Source organism: Trichechus manatus, unplaced genomic scaffold (assembly GCF_000243295.1).
Source record: "Trichechus manatus latirostris isolate Lorelei unplaced genomic scaffold, TriManLat1.0 scaffold00012, whole genome shotgun sequence".
Lineage (NCBI taxonomy): Eukaryota > Metazoa > Chordata > Mammalia > Sirenia > Trichechidae > Trichechus > Trichechus manatus.
This window is the reverse complement of record NW_004443948.1, coordinates 20,356,614-20,382,704: the sequence shown is the minus strand read 5'-3', so window position 1 is coordinate 20,382,704 and position 26,091 is coordinate 20,356,614. Positions and strand designations below refer to the sequence as shown.

General features: G+C 36.4%; 1 protein-coding gene across 2 annotated transcripts in view; it reads left to right on the top strand.

The window, feature by feature from the left end:
* TMPRSS15 (transmembrane serine protease 15) overlaps nucleotides 1-26,091 on the top strand; it is a 145,425-nt gene that overhangs the window by 78,048 nt on the left and 41,286 nt on the right. For both annotated transcript variants that reach the window (XM_004371353.2, XM_004371352.2), the window contains exons 15-18: nucleotides 1,078-1,203; nucleotides 3,331-3,471; nucleotides 10,687-10,797; nucleotides 12,513-12,642. In XM_004371353.2, coding sequence (XP_004371410.1) covers nucleotides 1,078-1,203; nucleotides 3,331-3,471; nucleotides 10,687-10,797; nucleotides 12,513-12,642 — 508 coding nt within the window. The remainder of the gene's footprint in view (nucleotides 1-1,077; nucleotides 1,204-3,330; nucleotides 3,472-10,686; nucleotides 10,798-12,512; nucleotides 12,643-26,091) is intronic.

Sequence of the window (26,091 nt, the reverse complement as noted above, 5' to 3'; positions counted from 1 at the left end):
AATGGTTTACAGGAAAATACTGATAAATCAGGCTTGCATTTTAGACGGATCCACCTGGCTGTAGTATCAGGGATAGATGATAAGGGGGTGAGCCATAAGCATCAACAATTAGGAGATGAGAAATGACAGTGGCTTGAACTCAGATAGTGGCAATGGAAATTGTGAAGTAAATGGAGCTCAAGGGACATAGGCGGTAGTATCAACAGACCCTGACGATTGATTAGGTATAGTAGGAGAAAGGGGATCATGCTTAGGTTTCTGGAATAGACGACAGTGAGTGGTTGATTAATGATGCCATTCGCTGAGATAGGAAGGAAAAGAAAAGGAGTGAGTTTGTGAAAGAGATGATCCCGTGTTCTCTTTAGAACATGTTGGGTTTGAGATACATCAGACTGGAGATACGCTGTAAATAATTGGATAAATTTGTCTACTCGAATAAAAAGTGCAGAAAATAAAGGCTTGGAAGTCATCAGTATATAGATGAAAGTGTATTCCGTAAGAGCGAATGAGAACACCCTGAGTGAGAAGGGGCTTAGGACAGAACCTAAAGACTAAAGCATTTCAAGAATCAGCAAAGAACAAGGAGTGCTTAAATGATGCCAAGACTAGTAATTTTGTTTTGCTTTGAAAGAGAAATAACAGCACATAGTACACATAAATGCACAAAAAAAGTAAAGAAAAGCTACTTTCGCTACAAATTACATTTTAATCACTTAATTTTCTTTTAAATTTGATCATAGAAAATAGATGAATTGAACTAAGATATTAATATCTTTTGACATTTATAAAATCTCTATCGTAGGAGTAAGACTTTCTGCAAGTTTCTCATTAAAGTATTACATTTATGTAAGTTATAACAAATTCAATTACAGTAAATGTTTCGCATTTAATTAAAGATTTATATTAATTTACCTGATGAAACTAATATATTTCATCACAAAAATAACAGCTTGAAATATTGGTTTTCATGAAATGGAAAATAATCTGGAAAGTGATATGAAATAAGAAAATGAAACTTTTAGGGGAAATCAAATGAAGTGGGTTCTAAACTAAGTATTTTTATTTATTACTTTTAAGGTATTTGGAATTTAAATGCACAAACAGGAAAGAATATACAACTTCATTTTCAAGAATTTGACTTAGAAAATATTGCAGATGTAGTTGAAATCAGAGATGGTGGAGAAGATGATTCTTTGCTCTTAGGTAAGTCTGAATATTTGCAAGTTGAAAGTTGTGCTGAATGGAAGATTGTATATCTTAAGATATTGAACTGAAGGAGTATTTCTTAATAAATGTAATCAGCCTTTTAAAATCATCAAAATAAAAATACAACAGTAGGGGAACGTGTTGAGTTTTACATGAAGCTTTCATTGAAGGGTAATGTTTACACTGATGACTTAAAAAAAAAGATTCTTCTTGAGCTTTCTTGACAAACCAGGATTAATAGATTTGAGTCATCGTTCCTTCCATTACAATAAGAGGACAGCCTTGGAGATAAAGAGCTGGGGACAGGCATGCAGTTTCCTTTACATCAGACGTCCACAGGTGTCTATTAAGTCTGTTTTTTTTTGTTTTCTTTTTTGCTTCATTTCAAATTAACCAAACAAATTATGTATTTGATACACAGACTTTCAGAATGATTTTTACTTCACATTTCATTATTACTTAGATTGGCAGTCTCGCTCATCTCATAATAGATAGTTTTATATAAATATGTGAAAGTGATTAAAAATTTGACCCAAGCTGAGTTGATTTGATCAATTTGTCTGTTGATGATTATTTTTAATAAATACAGAAAAAAGTGTACCCTTTAAAGAAGGGAAATTTTGTACTTAGATCAGAAAATACATGGTAACCGTATTAAAAAGCTATCACTCAAATGTAATAGCTAATTTGCTAATTAGCTAGTAACCAATTTTTAAGAAAGAATATCTTTTTGCAAGTTATGCATAAAATTATGAGGCTGGTTGACGGGTTCAATGGAGTACATGAAACAATGCACTTTAGGACTAAAAGTGTTTTATCTAACTATGATTTGGACTCATATCAACCATTTCTTATAAAATCTAGCCTATTAGTCATGGGGTTGCAATCATATGAACACTGCAACTAATTGAAGAATCCGGAAGACATGTTCTATGGCACATAAAGAGACAAGTGAGTCCTCAGCCATGCACAATCCACCCCGCTAGGGATGGGTTTTGAGAAAAAAATCCCAAGACGTTTGACAGTGAAGCTTCCTAAGAGAGGTTTGAGGGCCACACAGAACAATGGAGTTAAAGAATAGAAGTTCCTTGTGGGGCTAAAAGGCTAGCAAGAACTGAATAACTTCAAATTTAGTTTTTATATACACATTACTAAACATGTTTTCAGTGCTTTTCTCATTTCCAGATTACATTGTCCTTCAAATAAAAACTTCAATTTTCTCATGACATAATATTTATGTAAATCATTGAAAAGTAAATAAGAATTCTGGAAGGATATCTTGGAATCATAGTTTCCAAATGTGTAGCAAGGAGCTCTTTTGAAGCAGAATTGCTTTCAGGGATTCCAATATATAAACTTTTAAAAGGATGAAAGTATTTTTTTAATTAGCTTAAGATTCTATTTTTTTAGTAAAGAGTGTTTCATTGTTTATGAAACCCACAGAGCCCAGGAATTAGTGGGAAAAAGGTTGAAAATCATTATTAAGATTTATATTATCTGTTTTTAATTAATCCATTCTTCAGATTAGGTTAATTATTTAACTTACAAAAATTAACAAATAAATTTAGACAAAAATTTACTAAGGGAGACTGTAACCTTTATTTTTTTATGTTATTATTGGGTTCCATGAAGTCGATTCCAACTCATAGTGACCCCAAGTGGCAGAGTAGAACAGGCATATAGTTTTCTTGGCTGTAATCTTTAAGAAAACAGATCACCAGGTGTTTCTCCCACATAGCCTCTGCGTGGGTTTGAACTGCCAACCTTTCGGTTAGCAGCTGAGCACTTAACCATTGTGCCACCAGGGCTCCTTTAAACAGGCAAATAATCATTCCTCTGAAATTATATAAGCTTGAATAGTAGTGGTGCTTAATCAGGTAATATCATGAGTAATTCATCATTGAATTATAGAGCTGCAGAAGTCTCAAGTAATATTAAAGTTGGCTTCCTAGAAGCAAAGTCTAAAATGTAAAAGAACATACACATTTTTTTTTATATGTGGCTTCTTCATGAGTTAGGTTGAATGCAGCCCTACATCTAGAAGATGGAATTGAGATAAGACGTACATTTCCTTTTGGATACAAAGGATCGTTTCACTGATTTTCTTGTTTTCTTTCGGAGCAGCTGTGTACACAGGACCCGGTCCGGTAAATGATGTATTCTCTGCCACCAACAGAATGGCTGTGCTTTTCATCACTGATGACCAGGTGACAAGTGGGGGCTTTAAAGCAAATTTCACTACTGGCTATCACTTGGGGGTTCCAGGTAAGCACACTCAGGATTACACATTGTGTATTAACTTTTGGAGAGAAACTATAAATACGTATAGGATTGCAAGGCCAAAATCAAGATTTCAACATTTGCATCTAAAGCGCTCATTCTTCTTCCTCTTAATAGTTTCATCCTTCCTTTACTTCTATATAAGCATCACCTGAATTTGTTTAAAGCCAGAATCCACAATGTTTTTCAGAAGATTGTCTCTTCCACTTCTTTGGTATGTAGAGTCAGAATTTTTTGTTGTTGTTGTTCTTATTACTTCATGTAAATTTTGTTCATTTTGTGGACTGTGCTAAAAGTTAGAAGTGGGAGACTTGACACTTGATGTTCCCTTTGCTAAGAGCATTTTCAAAAAGCAACAGGGAAATAGGCATGTCAGCTATTTAAATGCCAACAACATCCAATTAATAAATGAACAGTCTTAACTTATTAGAGAGAACCAGCGTAAAGTTGCTGCAATAAAGGAATTTGATCATGATGTTTCCTGGAATACACAATCTTCTTACCCTGTATTTATGGAATCAATAATACAATCAGCAGGAACAAACAAGATTGTGGACTGCTCTACATGGATATATACAACCACATAACTCTTTACAATTAACGATGTACAGAGACGTTTTGATAGCTTGCTGCTCCACTCCAACTACACTTTATCTTACACTACTGCCTCACAACTCGGTGGTTCTCTGTAGGTACAAATATGTCAGGAAGAGAGAATGTATGTTAATCCCTACCTCTATCTATCTTTGCCTTACAGAGGACCTTGTGGTCTGTTTGGGTTTTGTTTGTTTGTTTGTTCTAGCTGCTAGATGCCTAGGCAAGACACAGGGTGGGATGATCTTCATCTGGCCTGTTATCTAATCCTACATCCAGATGTGCAATTAAGTTATGTTTATATCTGTTCCTCCACTCAAAACTGGCCTAGACCTTTGATTCCAAACCAGATAGGGTGCTATGCTTTCAGCTTTACAGTAAATAGGGAAGTTGACCTGTAGCTACTACTGGTCTACCAGCTGACCTGATTAATAAGTCATAACATTCATTATTCTCCAGATTACTGAGGTAGGAGAGACTGGTAGCCCAATCAGCTGACCTGCTCTTGAAGATTTTGTAACCGGTTTTAGCAGCAGCTACTTGTGAATTATAAACAACAACGACAATGAATCAATCAAAATAGTCAATTAGTGAAATATATAAACAAAAAATTAACACCTACGAAAAAATATATAGCGTAAAAAAGGAATAAAGATGTTGAAGCCTACAAAAACATTAGAATTTATTTTAAAATAAATTGGACTACATGAAAAAAGAGATGTAGAAATGACAAGTCATTATTAAGTGACAAAAAAGAAAATACAGTGATATGAAAATACCAATAAATTTAATGTAAATATGTATATATATATGCTCCAGAAATAATTAAATCAGTGCTATGGAAAATTAATCAAGACAATTTTGAGAATACCATTTTGAATTGAGTCACTTTGATTCTGTCCCTTGATGATTTTCTTCTGATAACCGTGTTTGTGTACCAATATTTTATTTACAATTTACGATTTTTTTTTCTTTGTGGAGTATGCATTATTTTAATTTAATTCAATATTTTATTTAACTTACATTAATCATTTGATTTTCTGACATTATCAGTGATGCTTTTAAGGTGTAGAGGGTGATAGATATGGATAAGGAAAATTTGATAGTTTATATTTAGTACTTTTAAGATAAAACAGACTTTGGATATATTTTGTTTGATAAAAGCTTATTGGTCCCTATTGCTATATTGAAAAAATGGTATAATAAAGAGCTTTGGGTAATAGTACTGGCTTTACCATTATTTTATACTTAAAATTATGACTCTAACATTTTTTCTTAAAAACTAAAATACAACTGCTAAGTACCTGTCCCCATAAGTGATATTATAGCACAGAAGCCGATTGAGAGATTTGGAGTAGCCAAAGCGAAAGGAAGAAACGATGAAGTAAAAGAGTTGAACAGAGGATTTCAATGGGTGGTTTGAGAAGAAAAAGTAAAGTGTCATAATGAAATGTGCAACGACCTGGAGTTAGAAAACCAAAAGGGAAGAACACGCTAGGCATTTCACAAGCTAAAGGAACTGAAGAAAAAATTCAAGCCTCGAGTTGCAATATTGAAGGATTCTATGGCGAAAATACTAAATGATTCAGGAAGCATCAAAAGAAGATGGAAGGAATACACAGAGTCCCTGTACCAAAAAGAACTGGTCACGGTTCAACCTATCAGGAGGTAGCATATGATCAAAAACTGATGGTACTGAAGAAAGAAGTCCAAGCTTGTGAAAAGGAAGACTTTAATAATTTTTTCCATTAAAAGTATTATCGTTGCTGGTTTTTTTCATTAGATTCTTATAAAGAGATATAACATCAAAAACTGGGAAAAATATGACAATCTCTATTCAAGATAAAATCTAAAAGAACATAATCTATTGCTCTCAACACAAAATACACGGTGTAGGGTTTGTTTAAATTTGTGTCCCCTTTGACTAGATTCAGTTACTACTGTTTTGTTATTTATGAAGTAAATTATTTTCAAGAGCAAACTCCCTTGATTGGAAGTAGAATGGAGAGCCTCCTATAACCAATACTGCATGGTGAATATTCTAGGAATAGGGTTTCACATTCCTTCTAGACATGGGACAGGTACCAATGAATAGAAAATGGGTTAATTGGATTACCATCAGCACAGTCTTCTCTTAGCCAGATTTTCACATCAACCTACTGGAAAGCAATCACAGAAATAGAGAGTTGGCAGTGAAATATAATCAACCTAGTAATGGAAAGAGAGATTGGGCACAAGTATCTGTTGATATTGGTGCATTTTCCATTTACATCAAACTGGAGTGTATAAAATATAGATTTATTACGATTGGTCTCCTATAAATGTTCCCTCATTGCTCTTTTGTGATACTCAGAGTCTTAATTTGGAATTCAGTAGTGCTTAACAGGCAACTGTGGAAGTAGAAGCTGATTACATTTAGGGGGCTTAAAGTCCTCCCCGAATTGTGTGGCATGTGCCTTAGAGATCAATTCAGTTCCGTATAAAACCAAGCATCTGTTGACAAAATGAGGCAGGGCTACTGGAGACTTCATAAAAAGGAGATGGGGAAATTAAATTCTTAGCAATATTTCTTTTTCCTTCTCTCACCATAGGCATAAGACCATCAAAAATAAGATTTCAGAGGCCACAGAGAATTAAACTGTTGGGTTAAAGACTTTCTAATGAAACCAAACTTCTGTATATTGCAACAAACTAGAATCCAATTTGAGCATGCAAGGAAAATTTTGGAAGATCTTATTTCCACCTCTCCTCAGTTTATAATTTCTATTCAGTTTAACAACGATAGTTTTGCTCCATCAGCATTTCTGCATCCAATGCATTCAGCTTACAGAAAACAGGTTAATTTTTCTGGATCCATAGGGTATAATCCTACTAGCTTTGTCTAAAGTACAGAAATGAGTCATAATTTTCAGATATTTATAGATGTTTTAATTCAGATATTTAACTTGTTCCATTCAACTAATATGTGCTTTTCCAACTAAATATAGTCTGTCTGCACTGGTAAAAGAGTAAAATTATCAGTAAGTTTAGCTATAATTAAATTATTGGCATTGAGAGTTCATTTTTACATAATGATTTTAACAAGCCACAAAAACAAAGTAATGAGATGATTTCAAAATAACTAGTGGTGACTAACATATCTATAAGTTAATTAAGATATTAGATTATGGGTATCTAATCAATGCTGTCAACTTTTTAAATACGTATAATATATGAAAATATAGATTTCAGGTAGAATATATAAATACAAATGCATGTAAAGCTAGTTTTGAAACTCTCCCATTTTCTAAGGGAAATGCAATACTAGAAAGGTAAAATATAAGGTCAGTTATAATATTATAGCTTGCCTGTAGAATATGTAGTTGTCTTTGCCCATTTATCATCTCACTAATCTGGTTTAAAACTTTTGTGTGTTTGTGAAACAAACTGAAAATTACATTTACAAGAACCTCCCTAATAGTCTTATATTTTGACTTATTTTTTTGTCTACTTCTCTCATGGTATAAATGTTTGCGGGAAAAAAACACACATGGCTGCCTTAAAATATCTTATTAAGGTAATTTAGATTTAGATAGAAAAAATACGGAATTTTGCAATGTTTAAAATAAAGTACACAAACAGCTTCAATTGCTTTTATAAGCTATCTAGAGGAAAGCATTAGTTATGGCTACTTGTTGTTTGTCTGGTAATCTGGAGAAGAAAATAGCACTAGGGCTTTCAGAATTTTTCCAACTGTGACCATAGTAAGAAATAGATTTTAAACCATGTACGCACATGGAAGGAAGAATATTAACTTAAAAATACCAGTGAAAAGGCTGGTGGGTAAACGTTACCACTTTTGCTATTCAGAATATTATTTATTCAGCATTCATTATATGCATATTGGCACATTAAATACATTTCATTACTTTTTAAATTTATTCTCACGACATACCTAAGATATAAATAGTGTTTATTCTCATTTGACAGTCAAGGCAACTGAGGCTCAGAAAGATGTTATTTGCTCAAGGTCACAAAGCTAGAAAATGGCTAAATTGCTAATCAAATCAAGGTCATGTGATTCCAGAACCAAGTTTTAATCACCAGGCAAATAAATAAATCTTACCTTCATAATTTGTAAAATTAATTTCTCTTCTTCAAATCATTGGTGTTACTGTCATCCAATTTCCTTCAGTTTAAAGGGTATTTTTTAAAATCATACTTTTAGAAATTGCTTTATTTTGTGTTGGGTCTATTACTAAGATTCATGTTGATTTTTGAAACATATCACTCATTTAACATTAATTAATTTATTTCACAGGACAAACATGAATTGATTCCTTACTTTGTGCGAGGCATTTTGCCAAGCCCTGGGCATTCAAAAATAAGGAAACCTGACATGTGGAAATTATAGTTATGGCATTGTGTATTTGGCTTAATGAATGGCTCCATTCAATTCAGTGAAAGTATACACAGAAAAAAGCTTTATTTTTCTCCATTTACCTTTATTTCAAGTCTTTTTTCATGTCCCGGAAATTTCAGGCAAATTTATTTTCTCTGTAATTACTTCAAGTGTTGAAGACTTACTTTTGGGTATTAAAATGTACAGTATAGTACAACATCAAAACTTTAATATCATCTAATTTAAAGCTTCTTTTATCCCTCAACTCAAGCGCAAACCTTAGCCCAATAAGAGCTTAAAGTGGGGTAGGATGGAAATATGGTCTTTGACTCATTTTCCGCTTTATTTCCCATTCGTCTTCACATATTTCCAGTGTTGAAGTAGAAAGGACGGGAAAATCTGTCACCACTGTATTTTCTTTGGGCTAACACTGGCCCCTGGCCAAATGCTCGCTCTTTTGGAGAACACAGTTGTGGGTTCCTGGGAGCCCCTCTCGCCCATAGCACTACTAGACTGCAGGCATGGGTAGTACACTGCTTGTGTGATCCCTTCTAATGCTGCTCAGCTCCTAATTCTCAGGTTTCATCCCTCCTCTTCTTTGTGCTCAAGCCGCCTTTCCCTGGCAGGCAGTGATATCTTTCCCAGTGTCCACATGGCCAAAATGGAACCCAGGCTTCGTGTCCACGCAAGGAGGAAATGCAGGTTGTTTCTACAGCTGCCATTTCTCTTAGCCTTCACTAACAGCAAGCGGCGTTCCAGCCAACTTTGTGACTTCTGAATTCATTATGCAGAAAATGAACACCCATCTTTATTTACATGGCTATTTGCCTGCAAATGTGAGGGGACTAAAGTCACCATCGCCCATGAAATTTTTCACCATACTTCACTTTAGTTCAGTATTTTTCAGTCATCTTAAAATCAGTATATTGAGTTTTGGCCTGTACTCTTTCTTATGAAGTGGAATGGAATGGAATGGGAAGAGATGGGATGGGATAGAATAGAATAAAAGAATACAATAGAATAGGGTAAAGATTAATTTAGTTACACATACAGAGACACACAAACACAAAATTTTTATATGTGCCCTGGAGTTATGATTTCAAATCTATTTCTTACTAGGGTCACAGTTGGAAAAATTCTGAAACCCCTACTCTAGTGCCTTGGAAGCATCAGCCCTTACGATGCTGCAGTATAATACATTTTCAGTTGGGGAGAGAGATACTAACCACTCTTCTTTCAGGCAACCCCATTTGAATTGGTCCTCTTGGAGATGAGACATTAAGCCTCTCCATACTCAACTACATCTCCATTCTCAATGGATGCAAATCCCATGTGGCCATGAACAGAGTTTCCAGTATCCTTTCAACATGCAGTTGTCTCTCCCAAGCCATAATCAGAAAACACTTTGAGACTAAGGACAAAATTCTCTAAGACCAACTAATTCCAGGCAACAACAACACCCATTCCCTTTAAACAATGAATATTCCCAGTAAATCTCTTTTGGCACAACTCATTCTTTTGCAACAACTATCAATTGCTTCTGTATCTACCCAGCTCCTTTCTTCTATGATCCCTCTTCCCTTTGCTTTTGTTTTTTCATGTGCCAAGCACATACTCATGACTCCAACCCTGCTTTACTTATTCAGAGTTCTATCCCCAGCTTCCTCTCAAATTACAGCTATTGCAGGCTTCCCATTTCTTTGTGACTACTCTTTCCCACCTGGTCAGGCTTTAATTCGGCTGTCTTCCAACCTGGTCCAACTTTGTCCTGCCAGGTAGTAACTTTCAATTTTCTTTATTGTAATGGTTTGGCAGTGTCATTTGGAAATGTAATGGTTTGGTGCCAGACGACCTCTCCTGAAGCCATGCTTGTGTAACATTCCAACTATTATTGCTTAGATGGTGTGTTTATTTAAGTGTGTTGAAGGAATACTGTCAGAGACTCCTGTGGGTAGGCAACCCATGGAAATGATTCAGGCTCTGCTGCAGAGGAAGTACCTGAAGTTTCCTCCACACACTCCTCAAGCTACAACTCTTGCTTTGATGTTACTATTTCTGAGACATTCTGAGCAACTAAGGGCATTGTCTTGTTCAATATGATAGCTCCCTCCACCACATGCTGTTTCAAACGACTCTCAGTAAAAGGGATGGAAATGGGATGGGTTCTCCAGAATATTCTATTTGCAATGTCTTTATCCTATACAATAAACATTCTTTCCCTGCAGAACCCTGCGAGGAAGACAATTTTCAATGTGAAACTGGAGAGTGTATTCCCCTGGTGAATCTCTGTGACAGTCACCCACACTGTAAGGATGGCTCAGATGAAGCACACTGTGGTATGTCTGGTTTCTCTGAGTTTTTTTTTAACCTTTATTATTACTTTAGCATATGTGTTTGGATTCAACAAATGTGAAAGGAAGAAAACAAGTACATTTTTTAGGCCATATTTTTTTGTTTGTTTTTATTTTGTTGTTGTTGTTGAGACTATGCATGCAAAACATACACCAAGTCAACAGTTTCTACATGTACAATTTAGTGACATTGATTCCATTCTTAGAGTTGTACATCCATTCTTACCCTCCTTTTCGGAGTTGTTCCTCCTCATTAACCCATACTCACTGCCCCCTAAGTATCCTATCTAATCTTTTGAGTTGCTGTTGTCCCTTTAATCCCCTATAGAGAGTTTTTAAAAGCGCATAATGCTGAAGGCAGACATTTTTTACTAGTTAAGCTAGACTATTGTTTAGTTTTAAGAAGACTTCAGGGAATATTTTTGGTTTAAGGCTTAAAGATTATCTCTGGGCAATAGTTTCAGGGTTTCATCCAGCATCCATGGCTCCAAGCCATGTTTGGATGCTGTTGGGTATAAGCATCTTCCAGTTATTTCAAGGCCTCTGTCCCCACTTAGGTTAGAAGACAAGTTAACATGCAGGCCTAAAATTTGTTTGTTTAATTTTGCTAGATTTAATAAGTATAGGACAACCACATTCAAGTACAGAGCATAAAATACCGCAGAGAAACAAGAGTCCGAACCATGCACTGTAGCAACACTCTTACTGACTACTATATGTGCTCTGGACATTGCCATCATAAAAGAGGCACCTGCATGTTTTTTCATAACTGTTTCCTTGGAATTAGTTCTTTGCATTCTTGGTTCTTTAGTACCTATTACTCCTTCTGCTTTGTTGAGTTTTCAATCCAGCCCCCTTCCAGACCTTGTATAGCATTCTGAGTTATGGTTACTTTCACATGTCTTATTTTTATTTTGAAATAGAATATTTTATAATACAATATTAAAGCAAAGATTTAAATCTTACTATGTGCCAGGTGCTGTAACTACCATTAAGTGCTTTAAATAATCCCATAATTAGTATTAGCTGTATTTTAGCCATGAGGAAACTGAGCCTTAGAAAAGTTAAGCGATTACCAAAGATCACAGACCTAGTGAAGGCTAAAGCTGTGTTTTAAACCTAAGCCTGTCTGACTCTCACAGTAGCAAAAAATGTATAAAATAAAATTTCTATATAGAGTTACAATATGGTGTTTGGAAGTAAGACTACCATTGCTGATGTTTTACCTGTTTGATAAAGTAGCTTAGCTTGGCCCAATTCCTGCCTAGCCACTAACATCCTTAACACTCTATCAAAAATAGTGTGAGATATTAGGGAGGATGATGGACATCAAACAGCAAAAGGCAGAATTCAAAGAAAATAGTTCCTGGAGAAGAACGTAGAAAAAAAATTGCCTATAGTTATTCCTAAACTTGAATTTTCCTTCTTTTAGATGCTAAATTTATAAGGCATCCTCTTCAAGAATAACCTTATATATTTTATGTTCATTTGCTTTATTGGTATGCAATCAACTTGCCTTTTTCCATTTGCATAGTCCTATGAAAGAGCAAAATTAAGTTCAACAGATTTGTATTATTCAACATAGGCCTTCCAGCATACTCTTAAGAAAATACTACAATTAATTTCTAAACTCTAAATGTTCAGAACGTTGCACATTTCATTTCGGTTGAAGTGACCTGTGTGTGATCTAATCTCTTTAGTGCGTCTTTTCAATGGCACAACGAGGAAAGGCTTGGTGCAGTTCAGAATCCAGAGCATATGGTATGCAGCTTGTGCTGAGAACTGGACCACCCAGATTTCAAATGATGTTTGTCAGCTGCTGGGATTAGGGTAAGTAATTCTACTCAGGCCCCTTTTAAGAGGTTCTCTAACTTTTTTATTGATACCAAGGCAGATTTATTAAGAAATTGAAAATTCATGCAAGTTATGAATTTATAAAATACACATAAAAGGAAGAAAAAATCTTGAGTGGCCCTATCCTCAAAAAATCACCACTGTTAAAAAACTTTTTATAATTATTATACAACTAATAAATACAGCATTACACTATATAAATATTAGATTAAATATTATATTATGTGACCTACTGATATATGAGCTTTTAGCCTGTCAGTAACTATTCTTCTACAGATTATAGGCAATACACCATGCCCAAACTGCATGCTCACAGGTTGGCCCAGATTTCTAAACAGCCAGGAGGCCGTTAGAAAAAGGAAACTAATCACTAATCATGATTCCTCCATGAGTATGGCATCCTTCTGATCAGAGACTGAACACAGGTTAGCACATGGAAAATAGCTTTTATAATTTTATTACTTACAAAAAGAAGCAGACAGCATACAACTGACAAGCGGTCCCCCCAGCTCAAATCTGTCCAAGCAGAGATGGAAAACTTCTACACGCGCCCTGCTATGCACTGGAGATGAGGGACCTGAGGGGAACAGTTACATGATACACCAGTCCTCTCTGGCTTCTGGAAGTTGTCCTGGTGGAGATAGAGAACTCTTCTACTCATGCCTCCACGTGGCATCGTGAATGAGGGACTCGAAATGGGCCAATCTTCTGCGGGTTCCACCTGACCAGATAGACCTAGCTACGTGGGCTGGACACTTATGCTACACATACTTCCAACTAGTACCATAGTTAAGGGACCATGAATTCCCTCACCAGCCATTTTTATACCCCAGAGATCACGTGACTAGGATCTACGTGACCCATTGCACAAAGTACAATGTTATTTCCCACCCTATCTGAGGAGGGAGGGGGTCAGACACCTTGGTACCAAGTCCGGGATTGTATCTCTTTAACTCTGCTGAGGTTCAGACAAACCATTAGCCTTGGAGGATGGGGGTATCGGGCGGTGGTTTGTTCCTGAAGCCCAAAGATGCCAGCAAGAGGAGGAATGGGGAAGACATGGCCACCACGTTGTCCAAAAGACTGCCTCTTCACATCATCATTTTTAAGAAAGTAAAATATTCCATCTTATGTCTATATCATAATAGATCTAACTAATCACCAGATTACTTCCGAGAATATGTTTTTGCTATATCTTTGCAACATGTTCACGATAATTCTTTAGGAAAAGTTGTAGAAGTACAATTGTGAAAAAGGACAAGCAAAATGTAAATACTTTCCCAGGAAGAGTAATGCAAGTGATAATGCCATATTCATAACTCACAAAAAAATTGTTTTTCCACCCAGTCTGATGTCACAATATGTTACTTCAAATATATAAGTATACTATATTCATTTTTTACCTTTCCATCAATCTCAAAAGTAATGAAGTGAAAATGGAAGGTAATAAGTAATAATAATTTACTTCTTTTAAGTTGAACAATCTGTCAGCTCTAAATCACCACTCCAATCTTCTGGTATTCATGAATTTGGAGATTTGGAGATTCCCAACTATACTGAGTCATCTGTGTTTATTTTATCACTTATAACAGTATATAATTAACCAGTTTGCTTATCAAACTCTTATATTAAACTATAAGGTCTTTAAAAGTAAGGGCCATGTCTACTTTATCTATCATTGTATGACTAAGCTCTAGGAATAGATAATCTTTGTCTCAAAAAAAAGGTGCTAAATATTTATTAAAGCAATGAATTATTCATTATATATACATATGTATGTACATATAGAGATACAGACATACCTAGCTCTCTAAATATATACTAAAAGTTGTCCAATTGTAAATTATTATTATTCAGTTTCTGTCCTGAACTGGCAACTGATTTTTTATTTTTATTTTTATGAAGGTTTATGGAGCAAACAAGCTTCTCCTTGAACAACTAATACACGTATCATTTTGTGACATTGGTTGCTAATCCCACGACATGTCGACACTCTCCTCTTCTTGACCTTGGGCTCCCCATTACCAATTTTCCTGTCCCCTCCTGACTTCTCATCCTTGCCCCTGGGCTAGTGTGCTCATTTAGTCTCATTTTGTTTTATGGGCCTAATTTTTGACTGAAGGGTGAAACTCAGGAGTGACTTCATTACTGAGCTATAGGAGTGTCCAGAAGCCATACTCTCAGGGTTTCTGCAGTCTCTGTCAGACCAGTAAGTTTGGGCTTTTTTTTTTTTTTTTGTGAGTTAGAATTTTGTTCTGCATTTTTCTCCAGCTGTCTGGGAACCTTTATTGTGATCCTTGTCAGAGCAGTCAGTGGTGGTAACTGGGCACCATCTAGTTGTACTGGACTCAGTCTGGTGGAGGCTGTGGTAGTGGTGGTCCATCAGTCCTTTGGACTAATATTTCCCTTGTGTCTTTGGTTTTCTTCTTTCTCCCTTGCTGCAGATGGGGTGAGAATAGTGGAGTATCTTAGGTAGTTGCTCACAAGCTTTTAAGACTCCAGACGCTACTCACCAAAGTAGAATGTAGGACATTTTGTTTATAAACTATGTTATGGAAACTGATTTAATTAGTTCCAAAAGATTATATGAAGTTACAAAGGAAAGTAATTTAATTACACAAGCACATATTCCCTTAGCATTCGGTAGTTATCTCAACCATCTATTCCTAACTCATCAAATCAAAGTCAATTGATTGCTTTCCCTGTAAGTGACCCCTTTTTTTTCCCTCATACTTCCAATAACAGTCCTTAGCCTACTCATGTCCAAAATTTGTTCAAAGTTATTTCCTTGGAACCCAAAATATATTTTCCAATAGAAATATTGCATATAATGGTTAGGTCACTGAACTAGCCTGTAAAAGCTATTTAACTTCTAGTGAACCAGAGAATTGTCGTATACTAGTGCCATTATAGAACCTAAACGCCGCATATAGATATTTTATCATAGAAAATATGTTGAGGTCACACTTGAAATGTCAGGAATGCCCCCATAACTTCTTGCAATTGGATTGAGACTTCCATTTCCCCTATCACCAAACATGCCGTGCATTCAGAGTGAGAACTCTCCGGCTCCAAGCTGTTAAAGTCAACCTCATCAGGAAAGCAATTCCTATCAATAGCAAAGGGAAATGGGTTTTATCATCCTTATGTAAATAATCATCAATTTATCTATATCAATCAGAAACTTCCTGCTATATATTATATATGTGTGTGTGTGTATATATATATATATACACATACACATATTCCTTTTTATTATACATTCTAGCTTGTATTCTAGTAAAAACCCTTTCAACATGAGGGTCTTTGAGACATAAAGGATCTTAAAAGGAGGACAGGTTGTAGAAGGAATAATATGATTCGATGAAGAATGAACAAAACACCAAAACTGACAATTGTTTATTTATTGTAACTTCAAGTAAAGCACTGGGTAAGTGACATTGATTCCGGGTTCCTACTTTAAGGTTGATTTGAGTTCAGTAGTGAATTCACAGAGGTGAGGCTCTAGGAAGTCTTTTACTTCCGCTACTAAAGTTGCCAGTAAGGCTGAGGGGCTGTTTTATAGACTCAATGACTTAGTTTGTAAAGATTAGGCTAAGGAGACTGGTAACTTGACCTTGTTTCACCAACTGATAAATCCTAAATTTCTTTCACTGTGTAGGACTTTGTGTTTCAACTCACCACCTTTCTAAGCATCACTGTATGATTAAAAACATAGAGGTTCTTTCCATTGTGGTTTGTGAATCTTCACTAAATTGTTTCCTGGAGGATACATGGGGTTAAGATGAGTCTTTTACCAACATTAAAATGATCAACATCTTACTGAGGGAAGTTTTTGAATGAATTTGAATGAAATATATTGGATGATAGCATAATGCTGATTTCTACAGTTGCCTGAGAGAATGTCTATTACAAAACATGTCTTTATTACCTTTTAACAGTTGCCTAATATAATTATTTTGATCAGAAACATGAGCGTTAGCAGTGATATTGTGTCTGTTCTAGGGATAAATCAGACATGTTTTTATTTTAAATGCTTATGTGGTAGAGATAGACACATAAATAGATCATTACAATATAATGGGATAAATACAATGCCCTGTGGGAGAACCTAATTCAATCTGAGTATGTCAGGGAAGACTTTCTAGAAAATGGCCTAGCAGAGCACGTGACAGCCAATTCTACACAACTGTGTACTATTTATTTACGTGCTTTTGGCTTTTTTTTTCCCATCCAGATTTTACTCTCTGGTTCATTGACCTCATTTCCTATGAGTCACAATCCTTTCAGCTGGAGACAGGGACAAAGAACTAGATTTTTCAGCGTGTGTAAAGCCAGCAGTACATCCCACTGCCTTAGATACAATATTCTGGGTGAAGGTCAGACACTTGCTTTCTTCAGAAAATGAGTCAGGTAATCTCTGCAAAGACTTTAATCATTAGGCCTGCGCTTATTAAATAGTCTCCATAGTGCTCCAGTAATTGAAAGAAAGTTATAGCCTTAATGAGAATTTGTCTAGGCTGGTGCATGGTAACTGAAAGAAAACTTAGTGAGTCTAAAATGATGTGTTTGGTACAGTGGAAAGTAATTTAGGACTCAATTTATTAAAAAGGCGCTGTAGTCTCTCCAGATTATTTATGCAGATAAAGTATAAAATGCAATTCCCTACAGATTCTAGTAAATCATATGAGGCATATTTCATCAGCCTTTGCTTTTTTAAATTAAACATTTTCATTCCCTGCCATTTATCGCATGCGTAAGTAAAAAGTACTTTGAATAACATTTTCATGTCACTGACCTAAGTATGAAAGAAAACGTTTTATCCTGATCCAAGAATAAGTGTTGAAGAAACTTAGAATAGTGATTTTTAAATGATATTTTCTAGGAAAGAGCACTATACTATTTCTAACCAAATATATGAACTATGCAAGTTGATTTGCCTTGCTAATCCATTACAAACTAGTAGAAATGAAATCATCAGCTCTATAAAACTTTACAGAGTTTAGGAAATATTAATGTCTTAAAAATAAGACTGATTGCATCCCTATCAGACAGCCTATGAGGGGTTAGGTTCATTTTTAAACCCTGTAATAGTCCTGTGCAAGACACCGTACGTTCACATATCAGGAACATCACATTATGTTGAGCTTCTCATTCTTAAGCCCAGATAAGAAATGGAATTGCTAAAACATTCTCCCATTTCAGAAATGTTTTCAAAATGTTGTGGGGGCCCTGGTGACACAGTGGTTAAGAGCTACAGCTGCTAACCAAAAGGTCGGCAGTTCGAATCCACCAGCTGCTCCTTGGAAACTCCATGGGGCAGTTCTACTCTGTCAGGTAGGGTTGCTATGAGTCAGAATTTACTCGACTGCAACAGGTTTTTGGCTTTCAAATAAAGAAAGAGAGCCCAAAGATCGCAATTCCCATGTTAAGTACTACCACAAATTTTCACCCACAGTTTTAGCACCAAGTCCTGGAACACTGAAAATAGAACTTGTGCTGTGTCCATCTAGCTTAAGAAGTGGGTGGGCTTTTGTTCTTGTCCGTATTTTCTGTCCGTCTGACCCTGTGGTGACAATCTAAACTTGTTACAACTCAGAACATAACAATAAAGATAAGACGTGGGAACTAGCAGAAAGAATACTAACTTTGACCTTAAATTCTTTATATTTGCTAACTTTTTATAGACATGATTAAGTAATATTTTCTGATTTTTTTTTAATTTTTAATTTGCAGGTTTAGCACTAAAGACACTTTTTATTTCATGCTTAGCTATGTTTCCAGAAAGAAGTAAAAGCTGTACACAGTATGGTGGAAAATATATTATTATACATGATTTAACTGACCTGGCTAAAGAGCCCATCATGTACCTGAAATATGTTATAAATATGTGTTTTTCTTTTTTTTTTTAATATATTAACTAAAAATAATTAAGGAGCAAATAATTAATAGCAAACTATGATAATTTGATAACTTTCTAAGATTAATCTTTAATAGGTTTATTATCTAAAAGTTATTTTCCTCACCTTGTACTTCCCCTCGTATCAGGAAAGCACAATGGTAAGGTAATTATTTACGCTATGGCAAGGAAAGGAGAAATGCCAACAAATATACCTCTTGTAATCCAAGAGCTAGATCAGCAGCTCTCAAACCTGTTGCACATTAGAATCACCTGGTTTTAGGTAATTTATTTGCACTGACACAATTGAAGCAGAATTCTCACTGTGGTTTTAGGATCAAACCAGCAGATCAACATCATCTAGGATGCATTTATAATAATGCAAATTCTGGAACCCTGCCTCAGATCTATTGAATCAGAAAGTCTGGAGTTGGGCCCAGCAATCTGTGTTTTAACAGTCCCTGGAGGAGATTCCGATGCATGCTAGAGTTTGAGAACCACTGTTCTAGGATAGCTGTTCCCTAATCTTTTTGTGTGGGTCATGGATACTTCCGGCAGTCTGGTGAAACATATCGACTGCTTCTCAGCTTCGTGTTTTTAAATGCATAAAGTAACATACTCATAATTGCAAGAGAATTTAATTACATTGAAAACTATCAAAATATTGAAAACAATATGATGGTAACATGTATTCTTATTAAAGTATTAAATAAGATATACTGGTGGTTCTAATGATCACCATAAGACAAATGATAAATGTTAATGATTTTTTTATGCAGCAACTGCTGTGTGATGTGAGATATCTGTAGATTGTTTTAATGAGAGAAATTACAGATAGCTGGTAATATTGTGGTTAGTTATCTACATTTGTAATTGAAGGAAATACTGAATTTCAATCAGACGACAATGGAAATAAAGATGTAATTTTTTTCTTATCCAACGACAAATCCCCTATGCATTATCATAAACTGCTAGGGGCTCTATAGAACCCAGGCTAAGACTTTAATTAATGGCATTGGCTAAAGTGAAGTCCCAAGGTCTTAGTTCTTAAAAGAGGTAATTCTATTAGAGCAGTCCTCCCATACCAAAGAAATCGATGATCCTTTGCACACCTGCCTCACTAGGAAACGTAGAACTTGTACAAAACTTCTCCACTGTTTGGTAGTTTGATTTCACCTGGTATTAAAAAACAAAACAAAGCTTAGCAAAACAAAACAAGGTTTTTTTTCCTACTGCAACCAGGCTTAAATATCCTATTGAGAATTGTCTGTGACAACCCAGAGGATGCCTTAGCTGTTCATTCTGACACTTGGACTATTGTAATTTTTCTGGAACACTTTTTCCTAATAGAGTTAAAAAAAAAAAAAAAAAAAAAACTATGGCTAGGTTTTCGCCAACTACAGGCTGGTATTATTTCTCCTCTGGAAAAACTCATCTCTCTTTTCTGCCACTAAATATTTATAAAAATGGCTTGGGGCACTGTCTGACCTCCTCTACCTTCACAAGCAGGAAGGAGAATCAAGATCAACAGTGCAAGGCTGATTCTCATGAGACAGAGGCCAGACAAGCCTCCTCTCTCCGCCATCTTTACCAACTCTGATACCCACTGTCCCTTGCAGAGCACTCTCTACTTCTTTGCTGGGTTTGATAATTCATTGCAATGGCCACACAGAACTCACAGACCATACTCATGATGTTGGGGTTTATTCGGGAAGTAATGGGTTATAATTCAGGCTCAGGAACATTCAAGGATACAGTTCTTCCATCAGGACAGCCCCTTCCCAGCCGTGCTCGATGGCATGCCTCTTCCTGGCCCTAGGCCTCTCCCCAGAGGCACTCAGCTTTCTCCCTCTATGGCCTGGGAAGCCCACCACACTGTCGCCTGCTGCTGGATCTCTGCTGCCAAGTCTCCTTGCCACCACTTCTCACCATCTTCAGGGTTACAGCTTGCTCTCTCTCTCTCTCTTGATCTCCTGCTTCCAGAAGCTTCTTAGCACAGGGATCCTAGGTCCAAAGGACACGCTCTCTACTCCTGGCTGTTTTTCCTTGGTGGTGGTAGCATCCCCCCTCTGCTCTGGAATTGGCTCTCTTTTAAGGCAAAACAGTCCAATCCCCTTGATGGGCCACAATTACCTTATCACACAGTCCCACCCAGTCACCTGGGTGGGAGTTACAAGACCACGGCAAGAAAGGCAACACACAAAAGTAAGTAATCACACCAAACTATTTATAAACATATCACTGGGAAATAATGGACTCTTTTACCTAAATGTAACTTTATTGGCACTGACACAGTTAAGGCAGAATTCTCATTGTCCGTAACTTCTGTTTTGGCTAATACTCTTTAATAGGTATTTTGTAACACCAGGAGTTTTATGTGACAAAGAAATTATTGATATTATACACAGAAAAGGGCAAGAAAATCTTTTATGTTTTGGTACAATTACGAATTACCTACCAATAATTTTCTACAATATATAGCTGTTTAGTCTGTTACCTAAAAGCAACAAGAGAGTATTTTTCTCCCAAAGTCAATATCCTTTATCATTTCCTTAGATTCTGTTATTTAGGAAAGGTCTTCTATATTCTAAAATGGAAACAGGTAAGAATAGGAGAAAGCATTAGCCCTATAAAATGAATAACTAAAGCTTCTTTTTTTTTTCTATTTATTTTCTAGGGAGTACTTACAACTGCACAAACTATAATTACTGATGTTTAGTCTATGAGACCAAGGACAATTTTGAATAAAATTGATAAATGTAATGGAATAATATTCCTTCTTCTCTCCCATCCTTTAAATTTTCTTTTCTTACTTCCTTCTTTCCTTATTTTTTTCTTCCTTTCTTCCTTATATTTTCATTCCTTCCTCACTTTCTTACTCCCCTCCTTCTCTCTCTTCTTTTCCATTCTCTCTTTTCAAAAAGAAACTGAGGTGATTCATAACAAAGAGCATATACAGTAAGGTTAATAGACGACTATATGTCAATATGAGGCATTGGTGGTTCAGTGGTAGAAGTCTCGCTTTCCATGCAGGAGACCGAAGTTCAATTCCCAGCAACGGCACCTCATGCACAGCCACCATCACAGCTACCACCTCTCGGGCAGTGGTGGATTTGTGTTGCTATAATGTCCAACAGGTTTCACTGGAGCTTCCAGACTGAGATGGACTAGTTAAAAAGGCCTGGAGATCTACTTCTGAAAGTCAGCCAGTAAAAACCTTATGGATCACAATGATCTGATCCACAACTAATCAGGGGATTGGGCAGGTCCGGGCACCATCCCCATGAGTCTGGGGACTACTTGACAACAGCTAACAACAACAACATATGAAAATAAAGTTCAAGAAAAATAAGTTGGCAAGTCTTTAAAACAGAAAAGTCTAGCCTAATTACTAACATTTGTATCTGAGATTCTTGAAAACCCACACAAAAAAGAAAACATTAAATATCACATTACATTCACTGTGAGATGGGATAAACGCTACCAATTCCATAACGAAGACCAGTTTCTCCTATCCCTCAATTCTAAAAGAAATTTCTTACATATGCCCTCTGAAATTTCTCACATTGCAAAGAAAAAATATATGCAATAAGCAAACTTCACATAAAATGTAAAAATGTATATCATATGCTTGTTACTCAAAAATAAACTCCGATAGCAACTGAGAAGATAATGTGAATGTGCAAATGAGTCCAGGGTATATTACAAGCGGTTCTAACCTGGTCATCCAAGATTGTAACTCTTTTGTGACCTAACTTAATAAAACTTAGAGTGCCTGAGGACAGAAAGGAGAGTGTCTCTTTAGCAATCTCCCCTAAGTATCACTAAGTATCAGCCATATTTTCTTTGGCGATGCCAAGGGTTTATTTCCTTCCTAACGCCACTGCCTCATCAGTTTCTCTCCTGTTCTTAATACTTGCACAAAGGAGGAAATTGACTAGGTCAGCATAACTATTGGCCCTTCTTTGTTTCTCTGGAAATGTCACAAAATTTTAAGGGCCGGGGTCAGAAAATCTAAAATTAATTTCCCGTACCTGTTCATTAAGAGCTTTCATGGCTCTAGGGGAGCGCTAGGTGTGTTCTTACAGATGTGATAAATGAATAAGCCCAATCGATGTGTTTACCTAACTGCCCGCATGCCTGACCCTCTTTGGGGTTGCTTTCCATCTTTTGCCTCAAATCCCTTCCCTCCACTGTTCTCTTACCTATTAAAACACTCTTCCCCATCTCCTGCCCTGCCAAATCAATCCGCTTCTTTCCCTTCAATCTGAAAGAAAGGTCCATCCTTCTCCAAAAGCCTTTTCAGGCTAATCCCACCTGGCTCCATTCATTACTTAAACCTTTTGGGGTGTGAAATGAGCTACAGTGCCTTGCTGCTGCATTGCAACGCGGATGATTATTCTTTTTTGCTTTAGTGTGTTCAAACGCTTAAAACATCCCTACCTAAGCTCCTTCCTGCTTCAGGGAAGAATTCTTATCACAGCAAATACAGTCCGAGGAGCGAGACAAAAGAGAAGAAACCTAAGCAGGGCCTGAGAAGAGAGGCAGAAGATTTAATGTGTGCAAATAGCCTTAGGATATCCTGCTTTCTCTCCCTAGAATTCACCTATGAGTGTATTTTTATACTCTATATATGACCTCAAAAAATAATAATGGTTGCATGTATATACTTCTTTTCTCATACAGAATAAGGTTTCCCTGAAACCGGGAGAGCCTTTGAGGGTGCATAACCCATAACAATGATAATAAAGGTTTAGAAATAGGTTTCCGAGGCATTAGTACGCCAACAAGATAATGCTATATGGTGTTTCTATGTGATACCAAACTTCTACACAGCTATGCGAAAATGTGATGGGGTTATCTAGTTCTACAGATCTGGAACATTTTAATATTTAAAAAGTGCAAACTCTAGTTGTAATCTTCACACACAACGTCTGTAAATATTAGCAACTAACTTTCTTACAAGAAAAGGAAACTGAGATATGGAGAGCCTCAGTTGAATGCTTTAGCTGCAGAACTTCATATAATACATTCCTTCTTAACAATTCAACTTTTCAGTCATTCTGAGATTTTGTCTTTCAAAAATAAATAGTGACAACATAGAGTTACTTATTATTTTTGCCAGGAACATTTTTAAAAATGTATTGTCTATTGCCTCCATTATTTCTTAAAATAAGGAATAGTTTGCTGTAAACTTCCCCTGCTTTATATTCTGTTTATATTTGAACACCAATTCGGATAAGCTATGTTCAGTCAGAAAAAAGGATAAGTTTGATGTGGAAGGATTTGAAATGCAGATAGTCTGTCTCAAATTAAATTCCAAACTCTAACATCCAGTACCTGGAACTGTTTGTTTGAACTGATGGCCCCTATCAGATTGCTGATATCAACATTTAGCACAGAAATTTAATTATTCAAAAACTTTATATTTTTTTCAAAAGAGTATTTGCCCAGTTATTCTAAATAATCCATACCAACATAAGTGCAAAGTCATTTGCATTGTATTTTCTCATGCAAGTTTGAGTCTAAAAATGTAGAAAAGACAGTCTCAGAACATAAGATATATGGGTGTCTCTTTTTTGAGTGTATACATAATCTTTATTTTTTTCTTCGTGGAACAATGAAAATATCACCATGGAACATCATTTCAGAATCCCAGGGTAGAACGATTGGCATTTTCTTGATCCTTTATTCTTTTTTTTTTTTTTTAATTGTGCTTTAAGTGAAAGTTTACGGTTCAAGTCAGTTTCTCATACAAAAATTTACATACACATTGCTGTGTGACCCTAGCTGTTCTCCCTATAATGTGACAGAACACTCCTCCCTTCTACCCAGGATTTCCCGTGTCTGTTCAACCAACTACTGTCCCTTTTTGCCTTCTCATCTCGCCTCCAGACAGGAGCTGCGCATTTAGTCTCATGTATCTACTTGAGCTAAGAAGCACTCTCTTCACGAGTATCATTTTCTGTCCCATAGTCCAGTCTAATCTTTATCTGAAGAGTTGACTTCGGGAATGGTTTCAGTTCTGGGCTAATGGGGAGTCTGGGGTCCATGTCTTCCAGGGTCGTTTCAGTCTCAGTCAGACCATTAAGTCTGATCTTTTTACTAGAATTTGACTTCTGTACCCCACTTTTCTCCTGCTCCATCAGGGACTCTCTGTTGTGTTCCCTGTCAGGGCAGTCATCGGAGGTAGCCAGGCACCATCTAGTTTTTCTGGTCTCGGGCTGAAGGAGTCTCTGGTTTATGCAGCCCTTTCTGTCTCTTGGGCTAATATTTTCCTTGTGTCCATAGTGTTCTTCATTCTCCTTTACTCCAGGTGGGTTGGGACCATTTGATGTATCATAGATGACTGCTTGCTAGCTTTTAAGAACCCAGATGCCACTCACCAAAGTGGGATGTAGTAAATTTTCTTAATAAACTTTGTTATGCCAATTGACCTAGATGTCCCTGGAAACCATGGTCCCCAGACCCCTGCCCCTGCTATTCTGTCCCTCAAAGTGTTTGGTTGTGTTTAGGAAACTTCTTAGCTTTTGGTTTAGTCCAGTTGTGCTGACTTCTCCTGTATTGTGTGTTGTCCTTCCCTTCACCTCAGATAATTCTTATCTACTATCTAGTTAGTGAATAGCCATCTTCCTCCCTCCCCACCCTTGTAACCATCAAAGAATGTTTTCTTCTGTGTTTAAACCACTTCTTGAGTTCTTATAATAGTGGTCTCGTACAATATTTGTCCTTTTGTGACTGACTAATTTCACTCAGCATAATGACTACCAGATTCATCCATGTTATGTTTCGCAGATTCATCGTTGTTCTTTATCATTGCATAGTATTCCACTGTGTGAATATACTGGAATTTGTTTATCCATTTGTTCATTGATGAGCACCTAGGTTGTTTCCATCTTTTTGCTGTTGTGAACAGTGCTGCAATGAACATGGGTGTGCATATTATCTATTCGTGTGATGGCACTTATTTCTCTAGGATATATTCCAGGGAGTAGGATTGCTGGATGGTATGGTACTTCTATTTCTAGCTTTCTAAGGAAGCATCAAATCGATTTCCAAAGTGGCAGTACTATTTTACATTCCCACCAGCAGTGTAAAAGTGTTCCAGTCTCTCCACAATCTCTCCCACATTTATTATTTTGTGTGTTTTGCATTAATGCTAGCCTTGTTGGGGTGAGATGGCATCTTATTGTTGTTTTGATTTGCATTTCTCTAATGGCTAATGATAGTGAGCATTTCCTCATGCATCTGGTAGCCGCCTTGTTGCAGCAGCGACGGTAATCGGGACAGCGAAGACAGTAACCAACTGCACAACTCTTACAGAGAAGTGGGGCCAGGAGGGTCACTCCGAGAAGTAGACCCCGCTTCAGTCCCAGGAGTTTATTTTATAGTCAGTACAGCAAGCAATAAAGCAATTAACAAAACAATGGGCTTTGGGTGTGGGCAAGGGAGAAGGAATTCAGGTAAACAAGCCAATCAGTAAAGGGACAATAGGTTTGGGAAAACAAATCGTGACAAGTCTCAAC